General features: G+C 42.2%; 1 protein-coding gene across 1 annotated transcript in view; it reads right to left on the minus strand.

The window, feature by feature from the left end:
* The window catches only part of KIF5C (kinesin family member 5C), an 870,858-nt gene that overhangs the window by 369,364 nt on the left and 486,630 nt on the right, over window positions 1-14,864 (minus strand). Inside the window, exon 8 of the mRNA XM_069616501.1 lies at window positions 11,925-12,049. Within this exon, the coding sequence (XP_069472602.1) occupies window positions 11,925-12,049 (125 nt within the window). The remainder of the gene's footprint in view (window positions 1-11,924; window positions 12,050-14,864) is intronic.

Below are 14,864 nucleotides of genomic sequence, written 5' to 3' on the forward strand. Positions count from 1 at the left end.
AGGCCCTGTATGCGAGAGGGAGCACAGTTATCTCTAAAGTCTGAAACCAGTGTTGTACCTAGTGCAAACCTGGCTCAGCTCCAGATATGGGTTATAATTTGCTATTGGAGTGGAATATTTCACTTTAGCAACTGGATACAGTGAGAAGTGCATCAAACCAGGCTGGTGCCCTTTCGGCTGCCTCAGTACTTCAAACATTACAGAAGCTGAGGTGCAGGCATCGTGTCTCTTTCCAATCCATGTTTCATCAGTTTGTGTGGGTAGGCTACTGTATGAAAGGTTCTACAGAGCAACGCCAGATTCATTCAAAGCCTTCCTTCGGTCTGTTTTCTAATTTCAGTTTGTTTCCCTAAGTACCAGAGGGCTTTCCAAAATGTGGTTCAATCCATGCTGTACCATGTGGAACCAAGAGGCACCTCGCCTAAAGAGGCTAAACAAGGGAGGAAAAAAGCTTGTGCTTGTGTGCATATGGGACATGGCCACGCAGTGAGTGCTGGATTGCTGCCATTGTTGGCAGGAAATATAGTGCCATTTTATTTGATGATCTTATGGGGCAAGACCAGGCTAAAAACAATGGTAAGAAAAGGGTACTCAGTGCAATGCCATTGGGCTGGATCATTTTAAAACCTTCCAACCATTATTGTTTGGTTTTAGAAAAGTCAAACTGGTATTTAGGTATCCAACACCCTCTCTCTCGAATAGGCTGGTGCCACCCAATTCTATGCTGTGTAATGTTGGACATTATAGTCACCACTGACCAAGGGCACGTCAATGATATCGGATTGTGGAGCATAGTGTGAAGTCAGGACTGCAGTGGTGAGTTACACTATTGTTGGTGTTTCCTGCCATCAGCAGGCTTTGATTTTAATGCCAGTGGTGTTGGTATTGAGGAGGATGTGTGAGAAACCTGAAGGTGTCTCCATGACTAGTTCCCGGAGATCTGTCATCCAGGTGGCCAGGACACGGCCATCGCTATTGGATCCAATTCCTGGGGGTGGACCAGTGAGGGAGGATTTACTGGATGGGGAGTCCAAGTGGGACATAGATGGGTGAGATGTGATATCCCTCTTCTTATAACACATTTTCCCCATCCTACCCCATAGGATATATAAAACACTCTACCCCACCCCCTTTTCGGACATGAACACTTTCGCACACCACGAAAGAAGACGGATAAACACCACAGCCATTTGTTTGACATGTCACAACACCAGGCAGAGTCAGGCAATTGACCAGAATCACACAGACCTGATGGCCCTTTTCCTTCTCCGCAGGGATAAAAGGTGGAGCACAAGAGCACCATACGAGCAAGGCAGACAGCACAATGACACAGCTATACAGGCACAGCAGTTCAAGAGGAGGAGAAAGACGGTGCTAACCGAGAGGGTGATAAGGAGAGAAGCGACATTGCCCTTTCCAACCAAGGCCCGTGAATCCTCCGGGGAAGGAATCGTAAGACCGCAAACAATAGCCCAAGTGTGTTGCATCAGATGTCAATGGTACACTGAGTGTGCCTACACTGATGAGCAGGGCGGAGGGAGACGTCTGCTACTGTGGTACCGACCTTGACTCGCGATATGAAGAAAGCCAAACGGTTCATCACAGCCGGTGAGCTGAGGGGAGAACCGATAAAGAAACCGAACTGTGTTGAACAAAAGTAGCAAACGGCTGATGGCAAAAAGCACAAATAACTGTAAATGTGAAAGGGGAAAGCCAGCTGCAGAACGAGCCAGGCACCACGTGGGTGCTCACTCGGGAAACTCTGGCCGATTGTTGAAAATACTAGTACCAGAAGGCCCTGCGAAAGGCAAGAAGAGAGTCAAAGTGGTCATACAAGGGTCTAGTAAAATCCTCTGTACAGTCGAAAGTCTTTGACCGGCAGATGATCGTGAAGCTAAGGGAAGTGAATCCCACATCGTAAGAAAATAGAAGGAACTGTGTGATTGACAAGTGTGAACCCGACAGAGGCTTGTCCACATTTAACTATTTAAAAAGACATTAAGATTTGTAAATGCCACAGAGGGGATTGTGTTGAAAGCCGTAGTGAACCCGACCGTGGGAGGTCAACATTTGAGCAAGATATGTACCCGGAAGAGTGGGATCCAGGGGTGAAAAGGCATCACCCAACGTACAAGCAGAAAGGAACTTTTGTCGTTATTTTGAATACATCAGGTCCTTGAAGGCAAGAGACTTTACAGGAGCAAGAGACTTGGCCACAGATGGTCCCAATAGTTGAGAACGGAAACGGTCATCTCGTGCTGAGGAAAGCTTGAGTGTGTGCTGTGCTCCAGAGTGCCGCCTTGTCCCGTGCTCAAATTGTGGGGAAGGGAGACCACGACTACCGCATCCTGACTTATTATTTGTGAACACTTCTTTATTTCTTGGGAGCCCTATCCCACACTCTTTTGTATTTAGCGTAAGGATTGGCAATGGGTATTTCTTAGTATAGGCCCTTTTATTTGACAAGACGCCACTAGGACTGCCTTATTTTGATTTGATGGTCGTAGCTTGCTCCTATCTTAGATTTAGATTAGTTGTTTTTCCACCCTACTTATACTGTTTAATAAACACCCTTGAACTGTGATCACTTGTGTCCGTCTATTCTTGATGCCATGCCTACCTTACAGATGATGATCATCACATAGCCTCTAATCTTTCTGTAGCCATTGCTAGTTGTTGCTGATCCTAGATGAAACATGCACTAGACCTCAGATTTGGGGTGTGGTGCTTTCAGGATGCAAGGCCTCATTCTGTGGCAAAACTTTAGAAATATTGATTATGGTAGTGGTAACTCTCCTGTTGACATTGGCATTGATTAGCTTCCCTGGTGATAGAGCAGTGGACAAAGTGCTATTTTTTCCAACCCCTCTCCGTCTTTGCAGAGTTGAACCATGAGTGTAGTTGTCCTCCATTTTTATTCTTAAATCCATTATCACTGGAAATCAGTAGGTCACATGACAGGTCAAACAATGTAATTATCAGCAAAGGAATGAATGGCATTTGGTGAACAGGTGCAAGTAGATCTACGTCCTGTGGCCTAAGCCCCACCCACATTCTTAAACCTGCCTCTTCCTTTCTGCTTTTAGATTAAGGGTGTCTCTCGCCCAGTCGTTCAAAGTGAAAGGCAGATTAAAAAAAGGGCAATTCCGGTTTGAACCTGCCGAAGAAAAGGGCAATTTTTGTTTGGACCGGGAGGACTGAGGATCAAAATTCCTGCTCAGACAACAGGTAAGCACGCACCAACATGTACTTTCTCCCTCCATCCCCACGGGCCATCACCAGGCAATGCCAACGTCAATGGCATCGCCGCGCCTATAAGGCATGGACTCTGCATTGTGTAACCTCACCCACATCAGCCTCAAGCCCATCAGCACCCCCTCACTGTGCACAACATGGTAGCGGATGCTCGCCAACGCCCGCTCAGCTATCACCCATGCAGCAGACATCGCCGACTTCATCCCTGCATACGACCTTGAAGCCATCTTCATCACCTCCACCTGACCGAATGCCACCTCCACCCACATCCTATACGTTTTTGTTCCCAACAGCTACAGCATCCAACACAGAGACTAGCCGAACAAGACAGGTGGACCAGACTTGATGTCAACAACATTGGCCCCTTCCAGGTCCTTTCCAGCCATTTACCACTCTCCCCGGTGGACACAGTCACCTTCCATCTCATCTACAGACCATCCAAACCCAACACTGCTTTCATCTGAGTTGTCACCGACCTGGTCACCACCATGTCATTGACACAAGCCAGCAACATCTTCCTAAGCGACTTCAACCTCCAAACCAATGAAGGAAGCTCTCCTCGGCCTTCTCAGAACCCTGAGCCTCGCACAGCACACAAAAGACAAGGCACGAGAAAGGCAACATCCTTGACCTAATCATCACTGCACTGCCTTCCCTCCACTACATCTCTCCTCTCCTGCTTGACCAGTCTGACCACCTGGCCATGCGTTTTTGACATACTGCACACCACTCCACTCAAGCACTTCCAGCAGAAACCCATCACACAAACTTTCAGGTCCTTAAAGAACTTCCTGGTGGAAGCCCTCATGGAAGACCTTGCCAACCTCCACCTCACATGGACTGAACCCCTAACTGAATTGTAAATCTCTACTGGAAGCACTCAACGCCACCCTCTCAGCCTCCATTGACCGACATGTGTCTCTGAAACAACACACCTGCAAACCAAAACAGTCAGCACCCTGGAACATGCAAGAACTCATCCTCATCAAAAGAGTAATTTGGAATCAAGAGAAAACCTAGTGCCACACCAGTACCGCATCTGACCTGGTACTGGGCAGCCAGCCAATCAATAATCAACACAGCCAAGACCTCACACTATCAAAACACAATAGCAGAAACGGACAACAAAACCAGAGCCATCTTCAAAGCGGTCAAGTACTATGTCAACCCGCTACCCAACCTTGCTCAACCCGCTACCCAACCTTGCCATACCACACTCCACTAAAAAAATCCTCCGCCATCAACACCTTCATCGACAAAATCAGCAAGATTCGCCAGAACATAGACACCAGCTCTGCATCCACAGACCCACCTCATGTCACTCCTCGTGACATCTCCACACAATAGACAACATTCAAGTACCTGGTAGAAACCCTGCTCCCCCTCAAAGCCGCATCGTATCCAGACAACATCCTCCCAGAATCCATCGTCAAGACCCTCCCAGCAGAAGCTCTCCTTCCCTATGTGGAGATCATGAACAGCTCCCCAACTCAAGGCACCTTCCTATTGACCCTAAAGACAGGGCAAATCCTTCCTCTATTAAAGAAACCCACTCTGGATCCAGACAACCTAGGTAACCATCGCCCCCATCACCCATCTTTCCTTCGTATGCAAGATCACTGAGAAAACAGTTACGCAACTGCAGCAACACATTAACACCAACAATCCCCTACAAACCTACCAATCTGGGTTCAGACCCAGATGCAGCATGAAGAAAGCAACCATAAAGGTGGTCGACGACACCCCTGACATCCTTGACGACGGCCACCCCCGCCTTCTGGTTCTACTCGACCTATTGGCTGCTTTTGACACAAAAGACCACCAGGCGTTTATGGAACCGTAAATAGGCACATGGTGATTAGCGACCTTGTCCTACACTAGTTCAAGTCCTACCTCGCCAACCACCAGCGGTTTGTTCAGATGGACTCCTCTAGATCGCCAATTCTACCCATCACCTATGGCGACCTGAATGGTTGCACCCTCTCCCCAGTGATCTTCAATCCATACATGGAGCCGCTAGGAGCCCTGTTAGCAACTCACAACATCCACATCCACCAATACGCCATTGAAACACAGCTCAAGATCAACTCCATCAAGGACATCCACATGCTCAGAACCTACCTCTCACTGATCCAGTCTTGGATGTCCAATGCATACTTGAAGCTCAAACCCTCCAAGACTGAATTCCTACTCCTCAACACCACCAAACACCTAGACATACATACCTGGCCATCAACCATGAACCATGAGGGCTTCACATCCAAGCTCGCCTGCTGCACCAAGTCCCTCAGGTTACACATCAGCAAACACCTCTCCTTCAAGACACACATTCCTAAGAAAACTGACAGCTTGGTATCAGCTCTCCCTCCTGCGGAAGGTCAAGCGCTTCCTCCCTCCAGATAGCTTTAGCACTGGTCCTATCCCATCTGGATGGGGGCAATGCCTTCCTTGAAGGCCTAGAGTCGTCCTCCCGTGTGCCCCTGAAAAGTGTCCAACATGCAGCTGCATGCCTCTTCAAGGGTCTACGCAGATACAACCACATCACCCCAGACCTCATCAACCTTCATTGGCTCCCACTGCATACACAAATCACCTTCCATGCTTGCTGCATCATCTATAAGGCAGTCGCCCTCAAGACGCCCACCTCGTGGAGAAACTCAGCATCTCCGACAGGCAGTGCACCACCAGAAGCCAGGAAATGTGCAGACATGAAATCTGCTGCTGCAAAAGTACCAGACCTATGGAACCTCCTCCCTGTCAGCATTTGAGTTGCCCTCATGCTCCTACAATTCAGAAAAGAACTCAGGACCCACCTCTTCAAGGAGTTGCTCCTCCTCAACACCTAGGCCATCGTGTCACCCCTCACCAGCTGACTTTGCTAGACGCTGTCCACCACTCTCCTCCTTGCCACCCTGTACAGCTGTACCCCTCTGTATCCGACGACCTGCTGTTACCTGTTCTGTTACCTCTGAAAAGCATCTGTTATGCATCTGTACTGTTGTATACCTCTGTAAAGCACTCTGTTGTGTATCTGTATTGTTGTATACCTCTGTAAAGCACTCTGTTGTGTATCTGTATTGTTGTATACCTAAGGAAAGCACTCTGTTGGTTCTCGAAGCTAGGGCCACGCTCAATAAATACAATAATAATAATAAAACGAATGGACAGACTAAGAAGGGCTCCGTCAAAATCAAACTAATCTAAGCCAATGCATTTGGATAATTAAATAGGGAACATTAAAAAACCTTTGAACAGCATGCAGCATACACTTAAAACAACTTTCATAGGCTTAGGAGTTCATTTTGTAGGTTATCTGGTGCAGTTCACTTTGGATGAGCAAAAATGATAACCACAAAGAGAACATAACTTTTTACATCAGTGCCAGCATTTTGCCACAAGAACAGGTGTTATGTGCAGGATATCCTACAAGACAGCATGTTATTGTACCTCCCCCCCCAATAGATTGACCCATTTAAACCTGCAGTTGTCTGTGGTAATCTAAGAAAGTACTGTCATGCAACATACCCAAGCCCTTCCTCCTGCACTTTACTTTAGGAGTATAAAAGCTTCACTTTTTTATTTCAACATTGATGCTAGGCTTTAGGTTTCTCTGTCCCAGCTTAAGCCGAGGTTGGTGAGATATTGGATTTTCCTAGGTGGTCCAGCAGAGAATTTGGACATTCAAGCTAGTGGCAGCAATGCCACTTCTAGTGATGCCATTTACTCTTAAAGAGTACTTGAATTCTAATTTTATACCACAAAGTTTACAAATCAAAATCGTCCATTTTTATTTTTTGTTGATTCTGAATATAAAACTGCCTTCAGTCAGGTAGCAACAGAGTGCAGCCGTGATGTATTAGTCCTGTCTATCAGAACAGTGCAACAAGTCATCCAGAAAATACATGAGGACCTACATTATAAGCAACAGTTTTTTAAACATTTTTTATTGCACTGGGCCTCACTATAGGTTTGGCCTCACTAATGTTATTACCGCTGCATTACCACTCCGCCCAATCCCGAGATTGGGGACCTCAGAGCATTCACCTCCATCTCTCAGCTGGAGGTGAATGCATAGTAATTGCGCTCAAAATGCCCCACTGAGTGCCATGGACTCTGAAAAAATTGGGATTTACCCAGCCACTGCAACTTGTGATCCAGCGCTAATAACGCTAGACCAAATTGCGGTAACGCTTATTGCCTTGGGCAGTCAGTATCCTGGCAGATTTACCGCCGGGATACCGCCCAACTATTAATGACCCCCGCAGTCATTACTGATGCAAAAAATAAACTTGTCAAACAATTCTTAGAATTAAAAACTTAGACCATTAATAAAAAAGAGTAACAACCTAAAGAAAGATATTGCCAAGTTTTGTTCAGAGACTGTTTATCCATAATTAGCTAAGGATTTTGTTTTCCAAACTATTGGGAAATTTCAAGCAAATGTAGGCCCTTCAGGCAATTCGTAGGGGAAGGAGATGAACAACCTGACACTATTGTTTCACTCCATACACAATCTACTTTTTTAGAAAGAGGTGGCCCTTGGGGTGGAACGGTTTCCAGCTGTGGGTCATGACTTTCAAAAAGAGGTGGTCCCCACCCCATCTTCCCCATCAAGAAGCACCAGCACAAGAACTAACATTTCAGACTCTGAGGCATGCTTACCGCTGCCAGTAGTCCGATAGCTTAATTTGTATTTAATCTTCTGCAGTCTTCAACGTGGAAGAGATCGAAGTCCTCGGCAGAGGTCTTACTTTTGTCCCCACTCATACTCCTAGTCAAATGCAGTTAATTGCAGAGGTTCAACAATTATTTGGAAAGGTGCGACTAAAATTCTTCTTTTCTAATACTGGTTTTGATACTAGTACTGACTTAACAGGTTTAAGACCAAAATCCATGTTCATTCCAAACATCTCAGATATGCCTCAAGGGATAGCCATTTTTGAAAAATGAACTGTCGGAACTAGAGAATATTATGGATTCGAAATTTAGATAATTTAAAACCAATTTGAAAAAATACTGAATTTGAAGCGATTGATTTGTTACAAAAGGATACATGCATCATTATAAAACTAGCTGATAAGGGTGGAGAGATGTGACCACAAAAGTGATGGGTGGAAGGTTTCAAATGAATCTGAACCACTGGCATTGCTCTGGGCAACCTTCCACACCACCGTTTTTTAGTCCGTCTGCGCCATTGCAGGGTGGAGAGATAGCATTATTAGATATCAATACATTTGATGAGGAAGTACATAGACTGTTGATATTATCCAAATTGACATTTTACAATTGACCTTTAGCACAATTGACTTATAGTGGTCATAATTGACCTTCTGCACAATTGACCTTTATATTATTTTAGTTATTTTATATATGTATTGTTATTGGGTTGGCTTTGGATTATAAATATAAGGGGATTGGGTGAGGGGTTGCGGGGGGTTTTGGATTGACTGGGGGGAATGCGGGGGGTTTACCCCCGCATATATGTCCTAATTGACCTTCTAAATTAGGTCAATTCTCTCAAGGTCAATTGTGAAAGGGTCAATTGTGAAAAGGTCAATTAGTATACAACCAGACTGTTACCTATCCCAAAGCATTATTACAACCTAGTGGACAGTCCCACTCATGTTATTCAAAAAATTATCAACGAACTCTCCCCAAAAGGTTTAGAAAATGTCTGTCTCAATACGAACATTATTCTATTAACCCTATGGAGGGAAGAGTTCCTTTGTTTTATTCCTCCTAAAATTCACAAGGATGTCACAAAACCCCCGGATGTCCAAAAGCCTTGGGATGTAGATCTATTCTTGAGTTCCTTTCAGTCTATGTTGACTTCTTCATAAAATCTTTGGTGGCACAGACATGCACCTACGTTAAAGACACACGGGATATCATTAGACTGGTGGAAGGCCTTGATAATCGCCCTACCTGACATTCCCACTGATTTTTTAACTGGAGTGTGCAGCCCTAGGCCTTAAGAACAGCTTCTTCATGTTTCCACAAGATTTTTACAAACAATGGTGAGGTGGGCATAGCTCCGAGGCAAGGCATGTGTCTTGGAAGCAAACACTGCAGCACACCACAGGTTTGAATCCCGATCCTGCGCTAAGAAACCAATCTCTGGTATGGAGCACATTATAAAAGAACTATAATGGAAAGGTACTGCTATGGACTGCAATTTTGCTCCAAATTTGGCGATATTGGTTATGGCAACCTTTGAAGACAAACATATCTTTGATCCCAGAAACCCATTTTGTGAATCTATATCTTTCTATAAAAGATTTATAGATGATGTACTTATGATCTGGGGTGATTATTGGAGATGGGGATATCCCTGTAAACATATTAAACAATGCCATAAGAATGCTAAATATACCCAAAGAAACTCCCTGTTTGATACCGATCATACGAAGAAGAAGAAATAATGGTTTGGTATCTGTTACCTCTTTCTGTAAATTTAGCGAGGCAATAAAAGTTAGGATTAAAAAAAAAACTGTCAACATTTCAGTGCCCTTAATGTTTCAAATGACAAACCACTTTTTGCTTTCAATAAAGGCAAAACTCTGAAACGAATTCTGGTGAAAGCATCTATGGCGGTTGACAAACTCCTATCCACTATATCAGGCCTATGGAATGCCCCCAAAGGTAATTTCCCAAGCGTGAGCTGTACGGCCTGCACATTTCCAGAACGTTTAACTTCTTTTTGCCAAGATGATAAAGCATGGGAACTGAGAACATTTACTACATATCAAAGCAGAAATGTTATTTATGGCATTAGGTTCCCAGGCCCAAAAATGTACGTAGGCAAAACACGACCAGTTCACATTTGCATAAATGAACACCATTCCAAAATCTGTACTCACTAACAGAATGCACCACGTGTTACCCATTCTGATACACAGGGCCACAGTCTAGATGATTTCACTTGGTTTGTGATTGAAAAGGTTACTTTCTCAAATGCCCAAACATTGCTTAATAACTTATCATATAAAGAACAACTTTGGATGTATAACCTTAAACAATTGAGAGGGGTTAAAACCAATAGGAGGAATCGCTCTGCACTCCAAGACGGCCACTGTTTAATACATTTACTGAGTGATTTAGCTTCCTTCCTTCATGTCTATGCTTCCCAACGAGGTTAATCTCCTACTCAACTGGAGTGGAGGGACTAAACGGGCTGAATCCTTTCCTCAGTTTCTGCTGTAACAAATTGCTGTGTGGCCCTCACATGCTTTAGAAATGCTTTGATTTATTCATAACAGCACTTCTACTTAACGCGGGCTGAACGATGTGCCCTGCTGAAAACCTCCTTAAATGTACGTTGGTGTCATATTAGCGTTCTTTTAACTACACTAGGAGTGCTTTAACTAAGATATATTTTTTCAATTAATTCCTTCACCATGGAGGCACATTTAATATAAGTGCCTTGGCGTACCTCGGCTGAAGTAACAGCACACAAGAACACATCAAAATGGTTAAATACTTAAGGAGCTTTGTGACTGCAGACACGCTGCCATGAACATAATGTTGCAGGTATGCGAACTAAATTGTACAGCGTGCTTACCAAGACAGCTTTACTGTGGTCTGGAATAAGGATAAAAGTGTGTATCTGGTTTTCAAGCAGCTTTACTGAATCAGGGACCATATTATTGTGACTAGTGTGGTACATGGGCACACATGAGGTGGTGGTCACCATCAGGGGTGCAGGTTCACCCAATTAATTTATGCTACCCTGTGCCTTGTCTACAGGTTAAGTTAAAATAGCTTTATGTATCTAAGTGAACAGGGAACACACTTAGTGTTTCTCTCTAGTGGCATCACCCTGAAGATGTGGTAAATTTGACCAAGTACATCGAAACCGATTGGTGCTTTTTGCGGTTGGTTAAGTGTCCTGAAGGCTGGAGTGATTGTATCCCCTCATCTGCACTTCAATAAAAGGATCATAAAGACTCATGTGCTAGCCTTAAATTCAATTAATTAGATTATGATCATTCAATTTTAGGTATGAACTTTTAAATGTATGAACTAATTTGGGTGGTATCCACCGTAGTGTGAGGATTATGCACAACATGCTTTTCTCATTTACTTGAAAATATTTGTTTAGGTTTACTGCTGTACCTTTATGTGGCACTTCTCATTTGTTGTATACTCAAAATCTTTTATACATACCCCTGTGTATTTGTTCTCCGTTTAATAAAAACTCTCCCCCCTCTTGCTATTCATTTAAAATGTTTTCATTAATTGGTACGACTAATAATTTCCGAGAATAAGTTCCAGTATTTATCCCATGTAAATAGTTGGTCTGTACATGTATGGTTGGTCCTGGTTCTTACATAGGTTATGGGAAACCTGCTCTTCTGTATGAAGCAGCTGAGAGGTCACCATCCCTTATAAAATGTAAAACCACATTTAAAAAAAGAAGACTTGTTTCCATGCACCGCACACAAACTATACAGACTTTTAGGCACATGCAAAGTTAGAAACATGCTGAACTATAAAGACTTAAAATGCTAAAATGTTGTTTTATTTATTCAGGAACATACAACCTCGGATATCTATGCAACTTCAGCCCTTGCAACTGAATGGAATGACCCATCAAGCGCACAGCACACTATCATTTGAAAGAACAACAGATCAAAATGACAGGACAAGGAACATATTCTTTCATTTACCTTTTCACTTCCTGCCAGATCAACCAGATAAAGCTTTCCACAGAGTTTCTTCTCGGTTTCCACATTCTCCTGCTTTATGTTTATCAAAAAGATGCTGTGACTTCTGGAGCTGTGTTCATTCATATCTATGGTAAAATAATACATGTTCAGGGCACTCAATCTCAACAATAAAGCTCATTTAATAATGTGGGTCTGCTTTTATGACATAGGAGTGTTCTTAACCTAGATCATTGTCGGATTTCAGTGAAACAGAATTTATACCATTGTGTGGATATAAAATACAGCTTTTTTTAAAAATAGTTTTTGATTCAGTACTGAAATCAGAGGGTAATTAATGATAGCCAGTTCATTTCGATCCAATTGATTATAAACGGTCTTCATTTCACAGACATGTAGAATAGTATTATAATCATTTTCTTTAGGTGTGTAATTTTCTTATAAAACTTAGTAATCATAAACTGTTCGAAGAAGGGGCCCAAGTTAACCTGAACTTGCAGAACAAAATCTGCTTTTGCCAAGAAAATATATCACCGTTTCAAAATCGTTTATTTTTTCTTCTAAATGTTAAAAGAAAAAAGAAAACCGTTGTAAGCAAGGCACAGTCATCGGTATCCTGAAAACCTGACTGGAGTTATTATTCAATCAGTCGACAAACTCAACCATTAAAAAAAAAGAAATAAATTTTTTTAAAAAACGGTAAAGATAACCGATATGAGAAAGAAATAACCCATCATAAAAGATCTCTGGTGATATCAAGTGGTGCAAGCTGCTCAGATATAGGAATCTGTGTGAAACGTTACAGTGAAATGCTAGGGAATCTGATGAAAACCTCCACAACCGGCTGTAGGAACCTACTTTCCTGGTCAGTTAACACAAACGCAGCCTTCTGCCGCTGTTCTAGACTATTACATTCATCAATTTAACTCAGACTGTTAAGTTCAAAGTTGGCGCTAGAATAAACATTGTTTCCAGTAAATCTGCCTTCATATTTAGAATTGCCCTTATACACGTAAGGCATGGTCTAGAAATATTTAATGATGTTACATCAAACATAAGGCATGACAAAAAGATAATCAGCTTAAAGAGTACACTAGCTGCACAAATGTAAAGCACAACCTTTGGGCCCTACAATGATACTGAAAGATCCAAGACAGATGATGATTAAAAGTAAGATGAGACGAAAATATGAGACTTACATCAGGCTAAAGCCAAGAATGTATCCATGTAGTGTTACATAGTGGAACACTACTACAGAAGCAACAGATCACTGTACATAGAAGTGTTAAGTAATGATTTCAGATTGTGTGCATAAGGTAGATGAGGAGATAAATTCTTCAGGAGTGGGGGCATCACAATGTCTCATAGGGATGTCTATCAGTGATGAAAAAGGTGCCTTTGAAACTGTATATTTTGATCAACCATCATCATCATCATCATCACTAAATAATTTTAAAAAGACGACCACAAATAAAGCACATGTTGGCTAACAATGTTTAAAAGTCCAAAGTGAAAAATAAGTCAGAAAACGTTTGAAATAATGTAACCATTAATATAAATAGCTATGAGGAAGTCGTAGGGTGGATGTAGAGGGGCAATGAAGGAAGTTCACTTATTCTCGATATTAAAAGAAAAAAAACATCAAAAGGGGCAGAAAGGCAGAGGAAATATCTGGAGGAGAAAAGATAGAATGTTAAAATATAAGTACAGGATTACAAAGCAAGGGTAATATCTGAATATATGGAAAATAGTGGGGGGGTGTAAGGAGTGCAGCAGAATAAGGTATTTTAAAACATAACATTAATATGTTAAAATCAGTTACAGATTTTTTTTTTCCAAACATCAATTTTTGTATTTAAAAGCATAGAAATACAAAAAGACAAAAATGTTGAATTTATGAAATTCACGTTTCTATAAACATTGGCGTTACAAATTTAAAACTTTAAAAACAAACAATCACCTCTGCTCTATGTGCCCACCCACAACATACCTGTGCCAACAATTCTGCTCTTAAGAGGAAAACAAAAATAAAAGCCTTGCAAATCTTCCAACATGAGAGCCAGCCAACTAAAATAAGCGACAGCAAGATCTTCCAAACCTATCGTTATGAGGCCCGCATCTGTACACTTATGCACCAATGTGGCCACCATCTTGTTAGTATGAAGGAAACATGACCTATCTGTATACAGGAATGAGCATTTTTCAAACTTTCAGTGGTTGAGAAGACCCACAAATATATAAATGTGCATATTTGACAATCTATTTGAGAAAAGAAACCATTACACTTTAGAGGTACACAGCAATCGAGATAAGTCTATTTGATCAACGCTGATACCCATACTTCATTAATTAGAGCGGGAAGAGCACCACTACAAAAAGAAACATTTGCAAAATCGCTAATCCATGAGAATAACATCTTTCAAGAAATATATTTCACACACTGCATGTGATACAAATCATCTGCAGATGGAGAGAGGTCTGTCATGAGCTTTTAGGTCAGTCCATGGATTATTCTCCATGAGTTAGTGACTATCTCCCAGAACAGGAGGTTGTTGCATCAATGTGAAGCAATTCAATTTCTTTTTTTTCCTTTCACGTAGCAGTATTTCATTGAAAGTCCAGATACACGAATTATAGATACTTCAATGAAAGAATAAGCCTAATGGAGAATTACCATAATGGAAACCATGAAGGTACTCATTAAGAACCAACATCACAGTTGCTTCGCTTTTATAAGAAGCTGCACAACAAAATATTGCTGAAGCCCATCTGTCAGGGAAGTACAATTAAGTGGGTAAAAAGAATTAAATGAAGGTGGAAAATTAACTTTCTTCCTTTGAAAATCCATGCAAACCAACACGTTTTGTTTAATGTTGACCAATTCATTTATATCTCTCACCATTCTTTCTTTCACGATAGTGTGATATAAGCCACATTCACTAC

This window comes from Ambystoma mexicanum, chromosome 9 (assembly GCF_040938575.1).
Source record: "Ambystoma mexicanum isolate Mex_15411 chromosome 9, UKY_AmexF1_1, whole genome shotgun sequence".
Lineage (NCBI taxonomy): Eukaryota > Metazoa > Chordata > Amphibia > Caudata > Ambystomatidae > Ambystoma > Ambystoma mexicanum.